Here is a 25188-nt window from a genome sequence, read left to right as displayed (position 1 = left end):
CAAAACGTGTCATACATGCTACACCATGATTGTGCGTCTGCAGTTCAAGGCATGATAACATAATATAGTAGTGTTCTATAAAAAAACCAATATTAAATTCCAGTGGTGGACAGTAATGAATACATTTTCTTGCGTACAGTACTTAAGTACATTCTTTGAGTATCTGTACTTGGCTTGAGAGTATTCGTATTTTTACTTTCACTCCACTACATTTCAAAGACAAATATTGTACTTCTGACTCCACTACATTTCTAGGAATGGAAAAAAAGTACACTTAAGCCCTATTTCAAACATAGTATAGTGAAAATAGCAGATCTATAAGTTCACCGCGTATCGCGATGCGACGGGTTGTGAGCTTGTAGATCTGCTATTTTCACTATTATTGATATTTTTGAACATTTCTGGAAAATCTTTTGAATACTTAAGTATTTTTTAAATCATGTACTTTTGATTACTTAGATATTTTTTTAAAGCAAGTACTTCAGTAATTTGACCAGGACTATCTATATATAGGCCAGGGTCTATATGTGGAGTTGCGTCATGATCCAAGGAATCCAGGAGAATAAAAGATGTTTGTTGTAGGACCTACAGTTCAGTATTTTGTCCACCACCATTAAACACATTTCACCCTGCTGAAAAAGCCAACTCCTGAAGAGATCCTCACAGAAGCATAACTGTTACTGTAGATCTGTTATTGGCTGAGTAAAGAGCGCCCTCTGCTGGTCACAGCTTCCTCACTGAAATAACCCGATGCCATTATCTGTTTAAAACTTGGCACAAACAGTGTGTTGGCAAATCCTGAAGCTAACTATGGCACAGAATCAACTTGCCACGTTAACAGAACAAGTCTCCCCAAACTGTAGCGGCTAAAAGTCCGTGCAAAATGGCCAATTAATTTGTCCCTGAGGGGAATGGGACAAATTAATTAAAACAAAGAAAATGAGACGGTGTCTGAAATTGGACATTTGTTCAATCTAATTAAAAGCAAGCTACTGCCAGGAGGGACTGCAGGATTCAAACAACGTGTCCATGTCATTATGTCTGGTCCAGTCGACCATGTAGGGGGTTCCTGAAACCAGAACCCAGGGCTTGGCAATATGACAGAACCACATTTCAGTTTGGACGTTTTCAAACCACAGTTATCATCACATGGCTTCTACCTTTTGAACTGACTTTGCATTTAGGTAGTGGATGGAAGAATCCAGTTGTGTGAGTGATTAGATGTGACGCTCTCTGATGCATGTGGAATTAGATCATGGAAGTCATAGTGGACATGGGCAAAACATGGATTAAGACTAGTAGTCACAGACATCCAGTATATAAACCTTTCGTCCACTGAAGATTTAATCAAAGAAGACATCTTCCTTTATGACAAGGCTTAAGCCCGCCTATCCAACCTCACCCATCAGATCCATATGACACATGACCTTAAAAGGGGAACTAAACCCTCAGCCTCTTTTTGTTTTTGCTGCCATCTAAAGTTTTGACACTGTTGCCAGTAATACAATGAACAATTGGTGTGTTAGCTTTATGTGTGCCAATATGCAACATTGACGTTAATATTGACCATTGTTAACTAGCACGAACACATTAATCTACTTACTTAACTCATTCACTGCCTAGAACGACTAAAACGACTTTTGTCCTTTAAGCCCCCACTGCCAAGAACGACTAAAACGACTTTTAATTTTTTCTTATTTATTTATTTAATTTTTAACCTAAAGACCAAGGAGATATGATTTGTTGAAGATCTAGACTCCAATCCACTTCCTTGTTAACTTAAAACTTAAACATTTTGTATCTTGGCTCCTGAGTACTTTCTTTTTCTATGAAAAATCTCTGGCAGTTTGTCAAACGCAAAAATAAAAAAGTTCTGGCAGTGAATGAGTTAATCACAAGAACCCTAGAGTCCCTATTCTAGGCATGTCATAATAGGTGAACATTTGGCAAAAATAGGCTGACATTCTGCTAAAACAGCAGATCGACAAGCTTGTAGATTTAGCTATTTTCACTATTTGACATACTACAAAGTATATAGGCAGGGTTTAAGTGGTTAATCCTCTTTGCCCCAGGTGAAACATAAGGCAGTGACTATCTTCTTCCACCAGGTAGTTTATGGCCTCTCTTGTTTCCTCTTTCCAGGCAGAGTCCATCTCAGGGCTACTTTTTCCACACCTAAATCTAACACACTGATTAGTATTTGTATTAAATACAGCATTGCTGTTAACACCACAGTGTACCGACGGCAGCAGACTCACAAAAATATACCTAGGGTTTAGTTCCCCTTTGAAAGTAGTTGTGTTAACAGTGGCGTTCATGTGGGTTACCTTTGATCGAAGCAGGGGTCATACAAACTGATTAGGCCTGGATTGTGCGCGCTGGTATGTCCATGTGACCAACAGAGCAGAGTCAGAGGTATTACCCTCAGCTAGAGAGCAGGTTCATGGCAGACAGCTCTGGGCTCTGGTCATGTGGAGCAACAGCAGGGTTAAAAGCAACGGGTCAATTGGAGTGACCTTGGGCCTACAGGATGATGGTCAGAGTGCTACACAGATGCAGGGGTGTTTGAGGCAGACGGGTAGGATGCCCTTGTTGATCTGGTGGAACTCCACCAGCTGCAGCAGGTCGATGAAGAGAGTCAAACCGTCATCCATGGTGTAGTACTTTCTACCGCCCTCTTCACACTGACAAGGACAGACAAGATGCTTGACCGTTAAGATATAAGCAAATGGCAGTGTTTCTCTGCAGTGGAGGGAAGGCGGAGTCAAATCCGACCTGGGATTTGACATTTTTAGCAGTTCTATCGTTCTATATCAAATAGAGTAGTACCGCCTGAATACCAGCGCCCACACAGCAAATAATGGTACCGCCTGAATACCAGCGCCCACACATCAAAAAGAGTAGTACCGCCTGCATACCAGTGCCCACACATCAAATAGAGTAGCACCTCCTGAAAACCAGCACACACACTCATCAAACAGAACAGGCACCACTTACTTACTGGGTGTGATTTTTATTGTCAGATGGACTGAATTAGTGGATCTCAACCCTGGGGCAGAGAACAGAAAATGAAGAGTGGCGGTAGGAGAGACCGAGTCCAGAATTTGATAAGGAAGGCTCAACATTTGTACGATTTATTTTTCAATATTTCAAAAGCAACAAAAAAAAAACTGTCATTTACGTACATTTACTATATAACAGAATGCTTTGATCTGAAACACTGCAATTAAGAGCATCAAACACCTCACTAGTGATATTAATGTGAGAGAATTATGATACAATTACCTGTATGCAAGGTTAGGTGTTAATATTGTGGCAGACCAGGGGAAACAGCCAGGCCTATTCCACAGAGAGGGCGGGTCCCTAAGCTCAGGCTGGGGGAGGTGGTAGGTGGAGTGTATTATCCTGTCCAGGTATTACAGCCACTGGGAGCCTGGCAATGGACTCACCTGCAGCCAGTCAGGCAATCAAGGGGAGCCTTTAAATAGCCGGCTCACAAGCCGGCTGGAGAGTCAGTTTGGAGGAATGAGGAAGCAGGCCACGTCACTCTGTTCCACATGGAAGCTAGTTGGAAGGACATCTTGCAAGTGAGTACAAGACTTAACTCCAACACTTGGAACCACCTTGGATGTGCTTATAGTTATACTCTTGTGGCTCACCTGGTTTCTCTCTCCCCCTCCCCCCTAGGCCGACTGAGCTCCAAACCTACTGAACCCTGAAACCTAGTAGTCACTGCTCTCTCTCTGTTTACCCCCAGGATTGTGGAGCCCCCACCTGTGTGTAGCGTATGTACAGGCCCAAGCCCCGGACGGGAGGATTCCTAAGTTGCTTTTGCCCCAATTACCCTTTCCCCTATCGTTTGAATAAAAGACTATTTAATTTAACAAGCCAACTGACTCTGAGCCTCTTGTTTTGTTGTGAATCTCACCTGTATTCCCCTGGGTTGCCACATCTTGGTGGAGAATACGGGTACCCTCGGTCCAGCGATACAGATTCACAATAAAATAAGTACTCGTGAGTGAGACACGCAGCGTAATGGAGAACGCCTTAACCCAGCTTATCCAGAACCAGGCCCAGCAGGCTAAGGGCCTCGAGGCCTTACAAGACGCTATGACGAAGCTGGGCAAACATTTGACCAAGGCGGAGAAGCTTACTGAACCTAGCAAGGTGCTCACTAAACAGACTGCCGATGACGACATTGAGGCGTACCTTGAGGTTTTTGAGAGAACAGCAGAGAGAGAGCAGTGGCCGGAGGCGCGGTGGGCAGGCATACTGTCCCCTTTCTTGACAGGAGAAGCCCAGAAGGCCTGTCGGGACCTCGCGCTCACCGAGGTGAATGATTATGACAAATTAAAGGAGGCCATCTCAGCCCACTATGGGCACAACCTCCAATCCAGAGCTCAACGGTTCCATACGTGGACCTACGACGCCACCGCCCCGGTTCGGTCGCAGATTGCCGCCCTGATGCGCCTGACCCGTAACTGGTTGGTTGTGGGGGATGGACCCCCAGCCTTGGATCGAATCGTGCTGGACCGGTGCACTAGAGCGCTACCAGCAGAGGCCAAGCGACACGCCGCTCAAAGCTGCCCGGACACCGTGGACGCACTGATAGCGTTACTTGAAAACCACCAGGTCACAGTGGAGCTGATGCGGAGCAGTCGGCTGGAGAACCCACGCCCGGCCCGTCCTGACCCCAGGGGAGATAAACCTCAACCAAGGAAGTATGACATGGAGGCCCCAACCCAGTTCCATACCACCCGGGCGGGTACACCCCGGGCACCACCACCACGGCCCCCTCCGGCATCTCGAGATCGTCGAAGGTGCTTCACCTGTGGCCAGGAGGGCCATTTGTCATGGAATTGTCCTGGGAATGAGGAGTCCATGCCTACAGAGGGCCCACCGGATCCACAACAGAAGGGAGGTAGCTACCTCACCACTTGCTGGGCCCATGAGGGCACAGAGGCCCCCAGGCTCCCCGTTAAAATAGGGGACCAGGATGCCGAAGCCTTGCTGGATTCTGGAAGTTATGTGACCCTCCTCCGGCCCGAACTGGTGACCGGCGTCCTGGGGCCCTCTATCCCCGTTTCCTGTGTCCATGGAGAGACCCGGAACTATCCCACCACCCACATCAAGATACAGACCACCAGAGGTTCCTTTGAGGTCTGGGCCGGAGTGGTCGACAAACTGCCAGTTCCAGTGCTGATCGGGCGGGACTGCCCCATTTTCTGGCGGTTGTGGGGCCGAAAGACTGTCGACCACAAGAGAAGTAGTAAGAAGAAAAAGCCCCGCCCCCCGACCAAAGTAAAGCGGATGTATGCCTGTGCCGCTCCGTCCGGTGGCCCCCTTTCAGCTGGATCCGAGACCGATGAAGAGGCTCACGCCCCAGCAGAGACCCCAGGGAGGGAGGACACAGGGCCCGACATGTCCTCGTCCGATGACAACTTTGCGGAAGCTTTCTCGGAGTTCCCCCTGGCGGAAGAAGAACCAGGGGCCCGCCATGGGCAGTTTGGGACGGCCCAGCTGGAGGATCCGAACCTGGAGCAGGCCAGACGAAACGTGGCCGTGCTAGAGGGGAAACGTGTGGAAGGGGTGAGTGAAGTCACTTTTCCACATTTTGCTGTAAAAAATGGACTTGTGTATAGGGTGGTTAAGGGGGGGACCGACATTGTGGAACAATTGCTCGTGCCAAAACGTTATGTTCCAAAAGTATTGTATCTGGCACACTCACATCTGTTGGGGGCTCATTTGGGGGTGGAAAAAACCTATGATAGAATCTTGGGCCGCTTCTACTGGCCAGGTGTAAAGAGGGCGGTCCAGGATTATTGCCGAAGCTGCGCCGAGTGCCAGAAAACTGCCCCAAAGGTACAATATCGAAATCCTTTGATCCCTTTACCCATAATTGACACGCCCTTCCAGAGAATAGCCATGGATATAATAGGTCCCCTGCCAAAGTCCAGTAGGGGGCATCGTTATATCCTGGTCATCATGGACTATGCCACTCGCTACCCAGAGGCCGTCCCGCTGCGGTCGGCGAATACTAAGGCAGTAGCCAATGAGATGTTCCTCCTCTTCAGTCGGGTTGGCATTGCAAAAGAGGTCCTCACTGACCAGGGGAGTTGTTTCATGTCACGGATGATGAAGGAGATGTGCAAGTTGTTGAAGGTGAGCCAGATAAGAACATCAGTCTACCACCCACAGACTGACGGTCTCGTTGAACGTTTTAATAAAACCCTCAAACAAATGCTGAGGAAGGTGGTTGATGCTGATGGAAAAAACTGGGACCAGCTAATGCCTTATGTGTTGTTTTCCATCCGAGAGGTTCCCCAGGCGTCCACAGGGTTTTCCCCGTTCGAATTGCTGTACGGACGGAGACCCAGGGGCATGCTGGACCTGGCCAGAGAGGCCTGGGAACAACAACCATCACCTCATCGCTCCGTTATAGAGTATGTTGACCAGATGCAGGAGCGGATGGGTAAGATCTGGCCACTTGTGCGAGAACATATGCAGCAGGCACAGCAGGCCCAAGCCCGTGTCTACAACCGGAACGCCCAAATACGGGAGTTCCAGCCTGGGGAACTTGTCCTCGTCCTTGTCCCAACGGCCGAATGCAAGTTCCTCGCCAAGTGGCATGGGCCCTATGAGGTGGTAGAGAAGGTCGGTGAGGTCAACTACAAGGTGAGACAGCCCGGGAGGAGAAAGTCCTGCCAGATTTATCATGTAAATCTCCTAAAAAAGTGGCACCCCCCTGATTGTGTTCCGATAACCTCATTCCTTGCTGGAACCCCAGACTCTGACCCCTCACAGGTACCTCTAGGCCCCCAACTGGCCCCGACCCACCGACAAGATCTGGTAGAGCTGTCCGGCCAGTTTAGAGATGTGTTCTCCGACCTGCCTGGACGCACCGATGTGATACAACATGACATTGTCACCAAGCCAGGAATGAAGGTGAGGCTCCGGCCTTATCGGATCCCGGAGGCTAAGAGGGAGACCATCAGAGAGGAGGTAAAGAAGATGTTGGAATTAGGCGTGATTGAGGAATCACACAGTGCCTGGTCAAGCCCTATCGTTCTAGTTCCAAAGCCAGATGGCACGGAGAGGTTCTGCAACGACTTTAGAAAACTAAATGAGATCTCCAATTTCGACGCCTACCCTATGCCCAGGGTGGATGAGCTTATTGAGCGGTTAGGCCCCGCCCGCTTCATATCTACCCTTGACCTTACCAAAGGATACTGGCAGGTGCCCCTCACTGAGGCCGCCATGGAGAAGACGGCCTTTTCCACCCCTGATGGTCTATACCACTACAGGGTCCTGCCGTTTGGGGTCCATGGGGCACCAGCTACATTCCAGCGAATGATGGACCGGATCCTACGGCCCCATCGTGAGTATGCTGCAGCCTACTTAGACGATATAATCATCTATAGCTCTGATTGGACTTCCCATCTAGGCCAACTGAGAGCTGTCCTGGGAGCCCTGCGGCGAGCGGGCCTGACAGCCAATCCCAAAAAATGCCACCTGGGCCTGGAAGAGGCCCAATATCTGGGCTACACGATCGGAAGAGGCGATGTGAAACCACAGATCCGGAAGGTGGAGGCGGTAAAAAGTTGGCCTAAACCAGCTACTAAGCGTCAGGTAAAAACTTTCTTGGGTTTAATTGGCTATTATCAATCCTTCGTCCCTCACTTTGCTACCATTGCAGCACCTCTAAATGAGATGACCAAGAAGAGCCTCCCAAATCATGTGGTCTGGACTGCCGAAGCGGAGGAAGCGTTTGCCACCCTCCAGAAGGCCCTATGCATGGAGCCCGTTCTGAAGACGCCTAACTTTAAGGAACCCTTCGTTGTGCACGCCGACGCCTCAGGGACAGGCGTTGGAGCTGTACTGTCTCAGGTCCAGGTTGGTGAGGAACACCCAGTAGTCTATATAAGTCGTAAATTGAAGAAACACGAACTGAATTATTCCACTGTAGAAAAAGAGTGTTTAGCAATTAAGTGGGCTCTACACAAATTGCGTTACTATCTACTGGGCCGGAAATTCACACTGGTGACAGACCATGCACCATTAAAATGGATGTCAACAGCCAAAGACCATAATGCAAGGGTGACACGGTGGTTCTTAGATTTGCAAAATTTTAATTTCACTGTTGAGCACAGGTCGGGCAAGGCCCATGGAAATGCAGACGCCATGTCCAGGAGAGATGAGACCTGTGGGTTTGTTGACGCTCCTAGCCTCTGCCTGGAGCTGGAAGGGAGGGTGTGTGGCAGACCAGGGGAAACAGCCAGGCCTATTCCACAGAGAGGGCGGGTCCCTAAGCTCAGGCTGGGGGAGGTGGTAGGTGGAGTGTATTATCCTGTCCAGGTATTACAGCCACTGGGAGCCTGGCAATGGACTCACCTGCAGCCAGTCAGGCAATCAAGGGGAGCCTTTAAATAGCCGGCTCACAAGCCGGCTGGAGAGTCAGTTTGGAGGAATGAGGAAGCAGGCCACGTCACTCTGTTCCACATGGAAGCTAGTTGGAAGGACATCTTGCAAGTGAGTACAAGACTTAACTCCAACACTTGGAACCACCTTGGATGTGCTTATAGTTATACTCTTGTGGCTCACCTGGTTTCTCTCTCCCCCTCCCCCCTAGGCCGACTGAGCTCCAAACCTACTGAACCCTGAAACCTAGTAGTCACTGCTCTCTCTCTGTTTACCCCCAGGATTGTGGAGCCCCCACCTGTGTGTAGCGTATGTACAGGCCCAAGCCCCGGACGGGAGGATTCCTAAGTTGCTTTTGCCCCAATTACCCTTTCCCCTATCGTTTGAATAAAAGACTATTTAATTTAACAAGCCAACTGACTCTGAGCCTCTTGTTTTGTTGTGAATCTCACCTGTATTCCCCTGGGTTGCCACATCTGTATATATTACACCACTGTAATATGTAGGACTAGAAAACATCTGTTTGAAATGTAAAGCCTATAAGCAATTTGCAGGCGAAGCTAACACCATCAAAATGCCATCTAAAGACTGGTCATGAGTCTTACAGCACTACAAATTATGCAAGGTCCATTAAAAAAGAAAAATAAAGAAAAAACCCTGCAAAACAGAATACACGTGTTATCATTATGATCTCTGCTGGTTCTGTCAACATTTGGGGGCTATTCTCCCCCAAAGCTTTACAGTTTAAGAGAGAGGGAGAGATGCCGCTCTCTCTCACATTCAAATGTGATTAACCACCTTAACCCTATATACCTCAACAGGGGTCTATACTTATTACTTGGTCCCCTCCTATTTTCCGTTAAAACCAAATATCTTCATCGAAAATAGCCATTTTCTCGTTGTTTTTTTCCCGGCCAAACGACAGCCTGTTTTCACTGATCGTTCAACTACTTTGACATGCCCAGAATCTCTGCTACTGTACAACAAACTCAATTATCATTGTGTTAAATAGGACAGTTGGAACTCACAGGGATCACCAGGTAGTGTTTGGTCTTCAGCTTGTAGCACAGTGAGAGTACAAAGCACTGGGCATGCTGCTGACTCTCACGGATGAGGAACATCCTAAATGCAGAGAGAGAGAGATTTATAGAGAGAGATAAATCATCCTCATCACCTTTATTTAGACTCGGGAGTACAGTTGAGGGGCAAGCCCTCATTTTCAATGTAGCCGAGGTTACAATAATAGACACACGCAGAATTCATTACAGATTGACAAGGAATGTGAATCAGAGTACAGTTACAAAATAAAATAACTTAAACAGTACATAAAACAAGTAAGACGCGCGAACGCAGGAAGCGAACGCAGCTCGAAAAATAACAACAAGAAGAATCGAAAGGAATGAGCAATTGTAGAGAAGTGGGTGGTACAGTTTTTGTCTTTTTTTAATTGTTATGTTTGTTTTTTTTTGTAAATGTTTTTTGTCTTTGTAGTTTTTGAAATGTGTTTGGTTTAGGCATGTTGCAGGCTGTTGTGCATTCTAATCTGAGCATTGTCTACATTCCTGGTGGTGCACTCTGGCGCACTCTGGCGGCTGCACACAGGCAGTGCACGCACGTGAGTCACATGGGGGCGCGAGCCAATGAGAGCGTGCACACAGAGACGCAGAGACGCAGAGAGACACACAGGCCGAGCAAGGTTGCATAGTAAGCTGCACTTGGGCGGAGGCGCGGCTTCGCCACGCCTCCTTCCGCGTTCGCAACAAGTCAACTAAAAGAAAATAACATAATTAAACAGCTGCAATCACAGTTAAAAGTGTTAAGGACCATTTCTCTGAACTGACCAAATGATGGCAAGGAGCTGATTTTTAAAGACTTTTGAAGCTCATTCCAGGAAGTTGGGCCGCTGACAGAGAAAGCTGCCGTGCCCAGCTCTGTCTGAGCATGAGGAACCTTGAGCATTAAAAGAAATCACTGGAGCGGGTCTGATAAGTGCTGATTGTTCTGTTCCAGCAATGAACAAATATAAGCAGGGAGCATTCCAGCAATGACTTTAAATAAAAACAGGTACCAGTGTTTATCCCGCCTCTCAGTTAGAGAGGATAAACCTGAGTGTCATCTACCTATAAATAAAGCTGGATATTATCGTCTCCTGTGGCTAGGAGCAGGCATGCAATGCTCATTTGGTATGTTCTTGCACTCTATTTCAATGACGTGACGCGCACGTCGCTTAACACCTACACTGCAAGTCACACAATGGACAATTGATATGCATCTAGGCTTCTTCCTATGGTAATTCGCTAGGTGTGAGTCGGGAGCCTTTGAAAATGTTGTTGAGGTGCGAATTTAAAGTAGTTTTAAATCTATGCGTGTGCCTGCGTGTGCTCCTCGTCAAATAGGTTCCGGCACGGCGTGCAAGGCCGTCCAGTGAGCATTGCACCCCTGGCTAGGAGTAAGGCACATTAATGTCTTTGTTTTCGAAATTACATGGGCATACTGTACACATGGCTCTGATTGGGTATTTGAATATAAAATGAGTGATATGCATTTTATATGCATTCTTTCGTACATTATGCATTTTGATGGATGGTTTTGCATGAACCGCTTCAGTACAAAATATTTTGAGCTTCGTTGTTTGAAATGTTATACAAACATTTGACTTAACTCGAAGATATTTCTGGATTCTGTACATAATTGGCTTGAATAATACATAGGTCAGTGTTGTATCGTCAAGGAATTAGGCAGGTTTCTGAACTGTCCCCGGCCCTCCTCTGAGACACAGAGCAAGTAAACAGAAATAGTTTATAATGAGCATTAGGCAAGGACCAATTATATGATTATAGATCCTTTAAAGGGTTCTGACAGGTCATTCATTTTTGAGCCATTGTTTCTCCACTCACCCGTCCACCAGACCTTGTTCCACTATCAGCTTCTGGGCCTCCTTTCTGGACACACCACCGTGAAACCACGGCTGGCTTCTGTGGATGGCTACACACACACACACACGCACACGCACACGCACACGCACACGCACACGCACACGCGCACACACACACACACACACACACACACACACACACACACACACACACACACACACCCCCACACACACACACACACACCCCCACACACACACACGCACACACACAGAGTGAGAGTGAGAGGCATGAGCACAAACCTCAACAAAGGTTCTTTTCAGTAATTCATCAGCGGGTCAGGAAGTTCATCTCTTCTATGACAAAGACACATACATTCATTAGACAGGAAGACCTTTTTACACCCAGTATCACCCTTACTGCCATCTATGTTTTTTTCCAAAGCTTCTGTAAACGCTGGCGTACAATTAAGCTAAAAATAAATGGAGACTTTCGCACACTGCCTTTGCAATTAAAACGTTTAACATCCGACAACAACAACATCGTTTTGGCACTCACAGATCTTCATCGGGCAATTATGTTTTGACAATGAGAAGCCATTTTATATAGGGAACGAGCATACAGAGTTAAGAAGCATCTGAATGCCAGTCCCCCACTGTATTCTGATTGGCATGGATTGTAAAAATGACTATTATATGGATTATGCGTAATGACAAAGCTGCTACGTCCTTGGAAATACGTGTTGGTTTTACTAATGCTATACAGTCACACACGCTCACCCTACTATTTCATCTCATCATGTACAATTTGTATTTGTTTTATTTCTCCCTGAAGTACCAGTGTGTCTGTAGAGTGGACTTACAGCTAGGCCGTGCTGCTGGGTTCAGGTTGGGCAAACTGCATCTCAACGCCTCTCTCCTCTGTGAGAGCACAGTGTTTCACAAAGTTTGACACAGTTTTCATAATAACAATAATAATAATGATCTTCATTTGAATATACTATATCAAGAAAATTGTATACTCATTAAAGCAAGTAACATATCTACTGTATATTCCTCTTTCATCTTAGCCTGTTCCCTTCTCACTCTTATCAGTCAAATCCTTTCTGTCCTCCTCTCCTTCCTTCCCCACCTCGTTTTCTCACTGCCGACCTACTCCTCCCTTATGGCTAATTCTGACCATTCTGACCCTCCTCCTCCTTCCCTTCCCTTCCGTACCCTCCAGGCCTGTCCCTCCTCTCGCTCAGCGTTCTGGGCCTCACTGGGGTTCAGGATGACCCGACCTCCAGCCTTCCCTGAGAAGTCCATGGCCACCAGATTGGCCTCCGACCGTGACTAGATCACACACACACACACACACACACACACACACACACACACACACACACACACACACACACACACACACACACACACACACACACACACACACACACACACACACACACACACACACACACACACACACAACAGATGAAGTTAGAGTGCATAACTAATTAATTATAATTATTACTCAGATTCCTCCCTCGTCACGCTGTGTTTGGTGAGCTCACTTTAGCAGTCGAGTGCTGGGTTCCCTCCAGGCGCTGGGGGGCCGACGTGGAAAGCTGGTAGTTACAGTGGAGCTGCTTCCCATACTGACCGCACACACACACACGCAGACGCGCACACACACACACACACACACACACACACACACACACACACACATACAAAGTGGGAGATGGTGTGAGTAATGGTTTGATTTTGCCTTCACCTGGCCAGTTGCTATAAATTTCACTACAACCAAGTATAAATCAGACATTACTTTGCCGACAATAGTGGCGTGCAGAACGATCCTGCATCAAACGAACACGTCACAGAGGGATTGACTCATCCAATTCCTCTTCTGAATTAAAATGTCTGGTATATACAGTACTTACAGTACTCTTTCTATGGTGCCAATTTCCCTCAAAAATGGATCCACAGCGTTTTGGACTAACAGGCTTCTAATTGTCTGCCATTGATTGGCTGAGCGGTTTCTCGTCCTCCTCACCTTGAAGAGTCTGAATGCTGACGTCCAACAGGTACGTGTTTGTTCATTCTCAGCACACAGGCGCTTTAGCCCCTGAGCACGGACAGGGTCTCTGGAAGGCTACACGCACGCACGGACACATACACACGCGCGCGTATGTGCACGCACGCACGCGCACACACACACGCACACGCACACGCACACGCACACGCACACGCACACGCACACGCACACACACACACACACACACACACACACTTCAGTGAACACCAGGGTAATACAAAACTAAAACTAGGCATACTATGTAACTTAACTTGTAACTTCATTGATCCATTAACCCATTAAAACCGGGAAAGCATCGGTGCCATTTTAGATTTGAGCTAAAAAACATTATGGTAGCACTTGCTATGCATCCTCATTATTTTATACTTTGGCTATACTTTTGGCTATACTTTGGCTATTCAAAAATAGCAGATATACAAGCATGCAGATATACAAGCATGTAGATCTGCGATCTGCATTTTTAACTAAAATCTTTGTTTCTGGGGGTCCCTGGAACAAAATATTTGGAGATGGGGGTCGGCTGCCAAATACATATAATTTTGGGGGTCCTTGACATTGACCGTTTTGAGCACCACAATATAGCAACATAAGTTTTTCAGAAAACTTTCAGAAAATAGGCCTCAGGTCTTAAGGGGTTAACAGACATACAAAATGTAGTAAATTAACCACAAAACATTTTACACATACATACAACATACTATGCTTGAGTATGTTATGATTATAGTTGTATATAACCAGCATCACATAGGAATATCTACAAGCATTTCTTTTTCAATCAATCACACAGACACAGACGCACACACACATGCACACTTGAGAACAAAACCCGATTATCACATCCCCAGGGCAAACACGTTCCTGCCACGATGTTCCATTCAGGTAGGGGGACATTTTTGTGCGTATAGCGCTGTCCGTGTGGAGGTGAAACCCAAGGGGAAGCGGTTACCTTGACACAGAAGGTGAACTCAGTGGGAGCGCCCTGGAGCTTTGGGCTGTTGGCCGTGTACACGTTCAGGTCTTCCAAGTCAGCCACGTATTGCAGGTGGCGAGGCTCCTGGCAAACACACACACACACACCCACACCCACACACACACACACACACACACACACACACACACACACACACACACACACAGGTTTGTATTACTATACTTGTGGGGACATCGACATTTTAGGGCGGCGATTTTATGAAAGCCGCTTAATTTTTTAGCAGATCTAAAAGCTGACAATTGTACATTAGATATTTTTCCCCCAATCCAACCCTTGATGCTGAGTGCCAAGCACAGAGTAATTGGGTCCCATTTTCATAGTCTTAGACATGACCCGGCCGGGGATCAAACCCTGACATCCCAATCTCAGGGTGGACACTCTAACCACAAGGCCACTGAGCTGGTCTAATATCCGTAAATCAACCATTTTTCCTTGTGAGTACCAGGAAAATGGTCCTCACAACGTCTATTTCTCAAATTCTATGATACTTGTGGGGACATCTGGCACTCACAGGTATAGTAACACAAACACACACAGTCTGTCTGAATATGTGCATGCTAACACACAGACACACATGAATGCGTGTCAATGCACATGTAAAGAGATACATTGTGCATACTACTGTGTACCATCATGTGTCTCTCACAATTATATATGGTCATAAATAAGTTAAATGATATACTGTATGTTCATGACATGATAAGGTCAGTGTTCTGCACCAGGGGTTCCAAAACCTGTTCAGCTCGAAAGAGAAATTTGGTGTCTCCCCCACCCAAACTTACAAAAATACTTTATGAATTAACCACTTCAGCCCTATTCCAAAATAGTGAAAATAGCTGATCTATACTACAAGCTCACAACACGTCACATCACAACGCGCTGTGAGCTTGTAGATCTGCTATTTTAACTTCTTTTTTTATTATGTTTTTTTATTTCTGAAAAGTTATTTATTGCATGTTTTTGAAATAATAAATAAATAAATAAATGTTTCTACTCACAACCCGTAAGATTGGGTCTGTGACCCCATAAATGGGTCCCATTTCTACATGGTAACAGTAGTGTTTCTTGCTGACCTTGGAAGAACCCTTGGTGGAGGAGTAGAGGCCCGATCGCCTGAGGAAGAAGTAAACCCGCTTCCAGGCCTTGCGGCTGGGCTCCCTCACGTGCAGGAAGCCCTGGATCTCTGGACAGTTCCCCGACCGCAGCAGGTTCTGGAAGGGGCAGAGACAGATCGGTTACATAGCACTGGTGTCAGCTAAAACAACCCGGCCGACATGCCAAGAAGAGACCATGTTGTGGTTGTGATTATTAGTCACTTCCTAATCCAAGCATCCAGTTCTACCGGAGTCTTCTCTCCTGTGTTTCTTCCCCCCGCTTACTAATCTGTCCCAATGAATAGGGAATAGCAGTGGCGGACATTTTGTGGTGCCACAGATCAAAAACCCATTCATTTTTGCCATAGAGATTTCCGAAAACATTTGTATAAATTATTTTAAACCTGGAACCAAGCCATCCAGGCTCCTAGTGAATCATCATAAAACATTTAATTCTGTGTCAAAACATATTTGAATATTTAAATATATATATACTATATTTAATAAATATACTTTTTTGCGATTTTAAAATATGTTCTCTATGGGAAAGAAATGATGGGCTTTCTCTCTGTGGCACCACAAAATGGCCGCCACTGCGATGCCCTATAAGCAAACTAATCATAAAGTTTTGCATCCTTTGATTGAGACATGTCCTTTGATTGAGACAGGTTCACAATTGTTTTGATTGGGCATAATGGTTTAAGAATAGTTCAACTTTTTACCACCACTCTTGTCTTTGCTGACTAAGGTAATGGATACGTTTAAAGACCACATTCTCCATTGCATCGGCCACATTCTCCGGATGTTGGTCTACAAGGTTTACCTGTGATCCTAGACAGTTTGCTGACTCACTACACTGTCTCTTTGCATTCTATGCATGTGATTACCGGGCTTAGTCGCTCTGGATAGGAGCGACTGCTAAATGCCTAAATGGTAAATTGCAATGAGAATGTGACATTTATAAACCGTTGACTCTGCCCTGTGTTACTTTAAGACAAGCAAAATGTATATACATATATAATTGTATTATTATTATATTATACCCAATAGTATTTACTTATATTATATTTACAGTACTTTTTTTTAGGCAAAAGTGTGTGCGTGTGTGTGTGTGTGTGTGTGTGTGTGTGTGTGTGTGTGTGTGTGTGTGTGTGTGTGTGTGTGTGTGTGTGTGTGTGTGCGCGCGTGCGTGCTAGTAGCACAGTATGGCAACACAGGCTATTGAGAGTTTAATCTACCGGTGACGTCCATTATGTTTTTTCAAGTTGTTGTAATCCCAGTCTGGTTTCTGTTTGCTCACCTGAATGAGCTCAGATGGCGTCATGCCCTTGGTGACGTCAGCGCTGTCGGAGATCATGTTCTCTGGGAAGAAGAGCTGAGAGGAGGAGAGGACACGGCTGTCAACTGATGCCTCGAGCAGAACAAAGGCTCATTTACAACACAAAGGACTGCCGTCTGGCTGTATCTCCTCAACCTATACACACAATCTGGGATTCTGCTTAAGACCGTGAACCACATATATTGCATCATAATTACTACAGTCAAGTAGTAGACACATTTAAATAGAAAATAATGTAAAGCCAAGTCTGCTAAGTTCCTAAGGTTTGTCTGCTTCTATGGAAGCACAGTATAAAATGGAAGCACAGTATAAAAAAAAAACGCTCTCACAAATACACATAAAATAGAACACATAGAATTTGTATCCAACTACAGTGCACAAGATACACAAATTCTGACCCCCCCCCCACAACAGTGTGGATTAATATGAAATACAAGCGTTTAAAGGAATGTGAATGTGTTGTTAATGTGTAGGAACCATGAACCTACATACATTACAGTCTGTGCATATGCATGTATGGTATTATGTATGTATGTATGCATGTTGTTGGTGCAGAGGGTAATGCCCATTAACATTACTGGCAGCACAAAGAGCTTTCTGCCTTCCAGCTGTCTCAATTGTTGATGCCCTTGAAGTTAAGATGTTGTGGGGTTAAACCTGAGTTATACGCGAAAATAGCCAATCTACAAGCTCACGTGTCGCAGCGATTCACGTTGTGAGCTTGTAAATCAGCTATTTTCAGTGTGCGACACCCACGCGCAAACATGTAAATAGGTGTATCGTAGTAGAATGTACAGTAAGTGGGGTTAGATATTTAGAACCCTGGCACCAACTTTAAATACAGTAAATACTGTATACTTTAAGTAATTTTGGCCAACTGGAGTTGTGTGTGTGTGTGTGTGTGTGTGTGTGTGTGTGTGTGTGTGTGTGTGTGTGTGTGTGTGTGTGTGTGTGTGTGTGTGTGTGTGTGTGTGTGTGTGTGTGTGTGTGTGTGCGCGTGTGTGTGGTTGGTTCAGCATACCATGGGTTTTCTAAAGAACTCATATTTTGCGTAATTCTTGCGGAATAGTAGCTTGGTGTCTCCTTTGAGAGGCCAGGTGGCCCGGACCTCCAGCACGACCTCATGGTCCTCAAGACACCTCTCTGAGGAAACAAGACCACGTGTGTGTGTGTGTGTGTGTGTGTGGGGAGAGAGAGAGAGAGAAAGGTTAGCCAGACATATATATTTATTCCTACCTTATGTCTGATAGCTGTCAAGTTTGCCAATACTTTTTATCTTAATCTGCCTATAGTACATAATATCAACATTTGATTGCTCCAATGGGAGTTGAAAAAGCCAAAACCCAAAAAAAAATCTCAATTAAAGTAGTTATTTGTCTATCTGACTCAGTGTTTGAGTATCGACATGGCTGAGAATCACTGAACTATTTATGGAGGGAGAATATAAAATTAGGTGTCCATTGAAGTCAAAACTAACTGACTAAATAAATAAATCTAAATTCAGTTAGCTAAATTTCTGGTGGTTTATATTGAATTTAACCATTAAAACCGGCAAAGCATCTGTGTCATTTCAGATTTTTGCATTGGCGATTCAAAAATAGCAGATATACAAGTTTGCACATCTTGCTATTTTTGAACATTTTGGAAAAGTCTTGGAAGTGTGAGAACTACTGATTTAGAAGGCATTTGTAGAGTCTGCCTCGGGTCTTAATGGGTTAACTACAATCTAACTACAATTTAATAAATGTAGTCCAAGATATCCAGAGGGAGGTGTCGTGGAATCAATCAGCAATCAATAAGGCACATAGGAGTCGAGACAATATTCTAGGTGGAGGTGGTTATGCTTTATGTACATGATATCATGGTCAGAAGTACATTATGAATTGCATTTCTATAGCGCTTTTCCAAGTGCTCAAAGCGCTTTACAATGGTTCATTCATTCATACAGGTGGCTTAACACTCATGTCAGTGGTACGGTAGTTCTGCCTCGAGCACAAGACAGAAATCATAGTTATACTGTAGCTGCCTGAAGGACAAACTGAACCATAACAAGATAGGCTGTACCAAAACAATAGCTATTAGGCCTAGTGGAGACATCTAGGCTCTTACAAGCTGACAAATATCAAAATGTATTGTAGAAATATTATAAGGGATGGTATAATATAAAGGTTAGATATAAGCATCCATTTAACTTCTTCCTCAGAGGCATACCCATTTCCTGTCCCGGATCATTTTCCCATAGCTTCGTTTGATTGGCTCGGCAGCAGATTTGAACAGGAAACACATGTGAAGTTGTGCTTCCGATTTAAACCTGCTGCCAAGCCAATCAAATGAAGCAATGGGAAAATTAACCGGAACAGGAAACCGGTATGCCACCTTCTGGAAATCTGGGACTAGAGTTATGCATAGAGACTATTCCCTCCATGTCTACCTCTGTCGCTGCCAACCCCTACTATTGACCTGGGGAGGAGGGTGTACCGGTGTAGACCACTGGTCCCCAAACGTTTTAGCTCGAGACCTAAAAGATTTGATGTCTCCCCAGGACCCAAACTAATGAAAATAGCCCATCTGTAAGCTCACGGCTATTTTTCAGTACTTCTTATTTTTTTTTATTTTTTTTTTTGAATTTCTTAGATTTTTATCATTTTAATTATTTGAATGAAATTCTTTAGAAAAAACTTTGTTTCTAATTAATGAAACATTTTGCTTTTTTATTTATTTTTTATGTTTTGAAATAATAATACGGTAATTAAAAACAAAATGTAGGAAACAAATGTGTCCGGGACCCACAAATGGGTCCCGACCCACTGTTTGGGAAACACTGGTGTAGACAACCACGTGTCTCCTCTGATAAGGCCAGTCCACACTACCAACCATTATCCCCAAATGGCAGTTGCAAGTAGTTGCAAATGGTGTGGACTGGTCTTATAATGGTTTTGTTGCAAGTAGTTGCAAATGCTGTGGACTGGCCTATACACCTGGGCTCACCAGCTGCATCTGCATAAAACATGTGGAAGTTAATTCTACTCCCCCCCTTCACTACCCCACTGGGACACCCTGAATACAGAATCTTACCCAGACCCAGAGTAGGGTGGAGTTCAATGAGTGCCCAGTTTTCCTGGTCACTACAGTGCGCCGTCTGCACCAACAGGTGGCAAACCTCCCTGGCAGTGGTTCCAGGAGACACCCACACCGACCTGCTGTGATTGTCCTCTCCAAACACCTTTATTAGCTAGAGAGAGAGAGAGAGAGAGAGAGAGAGAGAGAGAGAGAGAGAGAGAGAGAGAGAGAGAGAGAGAAATGCCTTTATCAACTAGAGAGAGATACACCATAGACAGAGATTTATAGATAGCTTTCCATCTTTATGTATCATAAGGGAAACAGCAGTGTTTCAGCAGCAGTCAAGTCAAATAACAATGAATAAACTTGCATGGGATGTGCTGCGGGCATTCACTCGAAAGACAAAGTATGCATGGATGGCCACAGCAGCAGTAGACAACATTGTGTTATTAGACACTATCGTAAAGTGCTTTACTATTAGTCTATTATTTATGTCAGGAACCTGAATATACAGTATAGAAAAATATATATTTCTGCAGCCAGAAACAATACAGTGGCACCAAAAAATATTGTATTTAGAGCTCCCCATACATTTCTTGAATGAGACTTTCTAACTCCCCTTGTATTTTGAATCAATTTCGCAAAGTCCTCTACAGCCAGAACGCCTTGACCAATGCACTGCTGGTGATCAGAAGAAGTGGTTCAAAGGCCAAATGAAGATCACACGAAGAGATACCAGATCAACACCTCTTCATCGGATGAGCTTGTTACCTGCCACACCTAATGGGGATCTCACTCCTCACATAAATAAATATATATATGGAAAAAAAATCAGCACAAAACAACGCCTTGTAAAAAAAGAATCATGGCGTGGTAGCGTGCAAAGCTACCCCAACACTGATTTTACATGCCTGGTCTGCAACCGCAACTGTGCATCCAGGATTAGACTGTTGTAACATGTCTTGTAGTCAGTCCAATTCCACTTCAGTTAACTGATAATTGTTTGGTTAAATGGAGAATGTGTCAAGTGCACTGGTGCTTAACACCAGACTGCATGTCAAATAGAGGTGAGTGTACCAATGTGAATGTGGTATCATTCACATACCACAGCATTCTGTACAAACAAGTAATGCATACTAATGAAAGTAAACAGTTGCGTACAAGACGACAACAGAAACCCATTCTGATGCAAGAGAAACAACATTAAAATGGCAAGGCTCAACTAGCGTCCCAGGGTTATGAACTTGGCCTATGTCCTGTGTCTCCCCGTCAATGTCCCACCCACCAAAATAAAATCTAATAAAGACAAAATGCCTTAAAAAGTATTATGCCAAAAATAAATGATGAGCCGCAGACTCTGGTGGTAGCATGATAAGAGGAGAACATATAACAGCTTGTGCTGGCTCTGTACCAGTACAGTTCCTCTCAAGATGGGATGTTGAGATGTGAAGCCAAGCATCTTTCATCGGAGCTGCAGTGAGAGACGGACATAAACAGCTTTTATCTAATAGGCTTTGACACCAGCTGTGGAGATACCAGAACATGGCCACTATTTCTCTCTACCTTGTCTTGTCATTTCCCCCCCGATTTTCACTATCACTTATCCTTTTCTATCATTGCTCACTGAACTGGGGTAAAAGCATGAACATTATTAATCCCTTCTTTCCATATTTTTTTTCCACTCCTGTTCTCTGTGGGCTGTCAAGTTAAGCATGAAGTCATGTATCATGTTATTCTCTTCTCTATTGTCTATTGCTTTTACAGCCTCTTTCCTATCGTTCTGTTCTGGAACAGGTCTGATGGGAAAGGCAGCCAGGCACGGGTTCCCAAGGTCATTGAAGTGAGACGGGTGAAGGTTATCCAGCGGTCAGTGAGCATTCAGCACCGTCTGGTTTCTGTGAGCAACCGCTGGAGGAAGAACCTGCCCTACCTGAAAACAGGAGCTGCCTGTCAACTGTTCCAGACTGGTTGGGTGAGAGCCGACGGCATCTGGGACAGATAATAGCTATGTACCGACAAGAGTACCGCCTCGTGGGGGGGGGGGATTGCATCGCAGGAACATTCTTTCAGGAGAAGCCACTCAGCTCAATATCCGCTCAGTGCACTTTTGTTTGCAGAGTGGTTTTATCAAACAGGAGGGCGGAATTTCTCTTTACTCAAAAAATGCAGTATGGACTGGAGCCCCTACACTAGGGCCCCAAACGCAAAAAGATGCGTGACAAGACTGGGAATCAAACATTCTAAAAATTGCATGGCATCAAGTAGCTTATTATTCTGTCTTTTAACACATACAGCTCTGCACTGCCATGATGATGTACCACTATCCTCCAAGAAATGCAAAGGTGTTGACATTATCCAATCAACCATAACAAATAGATTTTATGGTTCAGGTTGCCTAAGGCAACTGTTGACCTAGAAATGCAAACCTTTCAGAAAAACATACAGCAGGTCAAATCTTTCTGTGGTGCTTTTCAATGCAAATGTGTCAAGAAATCAAACATCAACTAATGGACAATGGAATTAGACGGCGAGCTAAATAAATCAGAAAGGTAATACAGAAATTATAGTTTCTATTGAGGAAACATGGCTTTAATTCGATGTTGTCAGGAGGGATATAAATGCATTTAATGCATTTATGGAAGTCATATTTCCATATCCTTTTGGGTGGCTTTACAAATGGAGATTGCACATTTTCCTATGTCATCATTTCCTGTTCACAGATAAAGTGGTCAAAATATCTAAATATGATATATAACAAATCTTCATTTGTTATTTATCCCGGTTCTGTGTCTGGCTTACACTATTACGTATGTCATGTTTGTTATTCAGCATTCATCGTGTGTGTGTGTGTGTGTGTGTGTGTGTGTGTGTGTGTGTGTGTGTGTGTGTGTGTGTGTGTGTGTGTGTGTGTGTGTGTGTGTGTGTGTGTGTGTGTGTGTGTGTGTGTGTGTGTGTGTGTGTGTGTGTGTGTGTGTGTCCTTGCTCCTCTACCTTATTAAGGAGGACAAAGTTCACTCAAGGATAGAAAGTGTGGTCATTTGGTGGGCTATCTCAGTGTTGTAGCTTAGGTTTAGTGTTAGACTTGTGATTCTGTATCAAGTACAGCTTCAGTACTTTGAGATCCTTCAGGGCAAGTGTGGCACGGTGAAAGACTGTTGCTCAACGTTAATTACAGACAACCTTACCCTGACAGCATCTGCCAATCAAAATAAACAAGAACAGGCATGGTGACACAACTGATATTAAACTGCAGTGTATAATATCCTCCCGGGCCTCTGCCTGTCACACGGCGAACCACAACCTATTAACTCCCTCAGAGACGCAACACAGTTCACACCCAGTGAACAAACAAATTAGACAGATTTAACACAGGCAATTTGCTTGTGTTCTTTTATGGTTTAAACCTTAATGATCCACTGTCTTGGGGTGATCAATATGCATGCTGGGATTTGTCCTGGCAGATTAATAAATCTTTAATGTGGAAACATCTGTCTCAATTATTAGTCATGGACACTTTTCAAAATGTTCTGTGACTAACCGTGTAGTAGAGGCTGGCAGCAGCAGCCTGAGTTCTGACCATGTTGTCTTTCAGTAAAAATGTTGTGTGGATAAGGGAGAACAATGACATATTTATCATCTAGCATTTGCTAAACATTACACTTTGAAACTCTCGCTCCCTATATCATAAAGCCGGGGTTACGCCAGTAACCTATAGATACTGACCTAGATTTAGGAATTATTGAAAGTGGGCTGGTGAAATGGGATGGCATCTGACTGGTTTCTGACTAAAATCAGGAACAGGAAGTTACATGATAAGTGTAAGAAATACAATACACCAAAATAATCTTGGGGATAGGAGTTGGTGCTAGAGTAGGCTTTGAACTTACATGTTTGTCACTTGATGGAGGCGGGAATGACCCAATGACAACTGGTGACTGAGAAGGACTGCATAGTTCTGGAAAAGGGTTGGGGATGGAGGGAACAGAGGCAGACAGAGACTCCATGCCTTTCGTCCTGGAAAAGTAAATAAGATAGATCAATCGTTTCAACAAAGTCAGGACAATCTGTGCATCCAATATAATTTGTTTTATAATTAGCTAAAACATATTTTCACAAATAAATGTGCATGACACTACACTTGAAAGATGTGCGATCTTTTAACAGGCCTGTGGACCAACCATTTCAGGAAAAGTTGTTGAAATGATCCATGGTAAATTATGAGTGCACATTCTCCTTTAATTACCATTCATTATTTCTGGACAATAAATTCAACTACATCTTTTAACATTTTTAAATCATGTTAGAGCAGAGAAGTTAGAAAGGCTGAGCAATAAATCAAGGAAGTGAAAGAAAAACAACTTCTGTTTTTGGGGTATTCTAAGTGACTCAGCACTCTCCAAATGCCTTTTATTTATGACTCCTGACTTCATTGTGTGTTCAAGGGTTGGTCAGTGTTTAGGAAAGAGCCTCTTTGTCTCTAGGAAACTAGCCATTTTGTTAAAATACCAGATGATATGACTCATGGCCTGAAAGGCGCTCGATGACATGAGTCAATATACACCGCCTACTTGAGTCACGTTTAGTGTGTGTGTGTGTGTGTGTGTGTGTGTGTGTGTGTGTGTGTGTGTGTGTGTGTGTGTGTGTGTGTGTGTGTGTGTGTGTGTGTGTGTGTGTGTGTGTGTGTGTGTGCGCGTGCGCGTGTGCGTGTGCGTGTGTGTGTGTGTGTGTGGTACCTGTTTGTGTTGATGGAGACAGGCTGTGATCGACGTAAAATAGAGTTGGGTACCAGAGGGGTCAGGGTGAGGGTGGAACTCCCCAGTAGCGCCTCCTCTCCCCCAGCCTCCTCTTGGCCCTCGAACACCTCCATCCAAGAACCCTCCACCTCCATCACCTCACCTGAGGGGGAGAGAGAGAGGCAATGGTGGAACTACTCACATATTTTAACTTAAGTAAAAGTTCTAAAGTATTGGCATCAAAATATACTTAAAGTGCCAAAAGTAAAAGTACTCATTATGCATAATGTCCCATTTCCCAAGCTTTGTAAATGTAGAAGAATCTATTGAAAAATAGCAGATCTACAAGCTATAAAAGATTTATAGGGCTGAAGTGGTTAATATACATTATGTTTTGTAATAATAATCAAAATCGGAAAGTAACTAACTAAAGTTTTCAAATAATTGTTGTGGAGTAAAAACATCTGAGATGTAGTAGAGTATAAGTAAAAGTATTTAAATTTGGAAATATTCCAGTAAAGTAAGAGTACCTCAAAATTGTACTTAAGTACAGTACTTGAGTAAATGTACAGTACTTAGTTATTTTCCACCACTGGAGAAAGGA

At 44.5% G+C, this 25188-nt stretch overlaps 1 protein-coding gene across 2 annotated transcripts in view; it reads right to left on the bottom strand.

The window, feature by feature from the left end:
* Positions 1 to 553: 553 nt before the first annotated feature.
* grb7 (growth factor receptor bound protein 7) overlaps positions 554 to 25188 on the bottom strand; it is a 28110-nt gene continuing 3475 nt past the window's right edge. For both annotated transcript variants that reach the window (XM_080456169.1, XM_080456168.1), the window contains exons 2-15: positions 24585 to 24747; positions 23739 to 23865; positions 19867 to 20023; positions 17813 to 17934; positions 16753 to 16827; positions 15432 to 15569; positions 14314 to 14421; positions 13326 to 13424; positions 12844 to 12927; positions 12509 to 12625; positions 12154 to 12211; positions 11316 to 11403; positions 9447 to 9540; positions 554 to 2684 (exon numbers count right to left, since the gene is read on the bottom strand). In XM_080456169.1, coding sequence (XP_080312295.1) covers positions 2538 to 2684; positions 9447 to 9540; positions 11316 to 11403; positions 12154 to 12211; positions 12509 to 12625; positions 12844 to 12927; positions 13326 to 13424; positions 14314 to 14421; positions 15432 to 15569; positions 16753 to 16827; positions 17813 to 17934; positions 19867 to 20023; positions 23739 to 23865; positions 24585 to 24739 — 1569 coding nt within the window. In that variant the 5' untranslated portion in view covers positions 24740 to 24747 and the 3' untranslated portion in view covers positions 554 to 2537. The remainder of the gene's footprint in view (positions 2685 to 9446; positions 9541 to 11315; positions 11404 to 12153; positions 12212 to 12508; positions 12626 to 12843; positions 12928 to 13325; positions 13425 to 14313; positions 14422 to 15431; positions 15570 to 16752; positions 16828 to 17812; positions 17935 to 19866; positions 20024 to 23738; positions 23866 to 24584; positions 24748 to 25188) is intronic.

Source organism: Gymnoscopelus braueri (assembly GCF_963280865.1).
Source record: "Gymnoscopelus braueri genome assembly, chromosome: 17".
Classification (NCBI taxonomy): Eukaryota; Metazoa; Chordata; class Actinopteri; order Myctophiformes; family Myctophidae; genus Gymnoscopelus; species Gymnoscopelus braueri.
The sequence above is the reverse complement of the archived record's forward strand: the minus strand, read 5'-3'. Positions and strand labels throughout refer to the sequence as shown.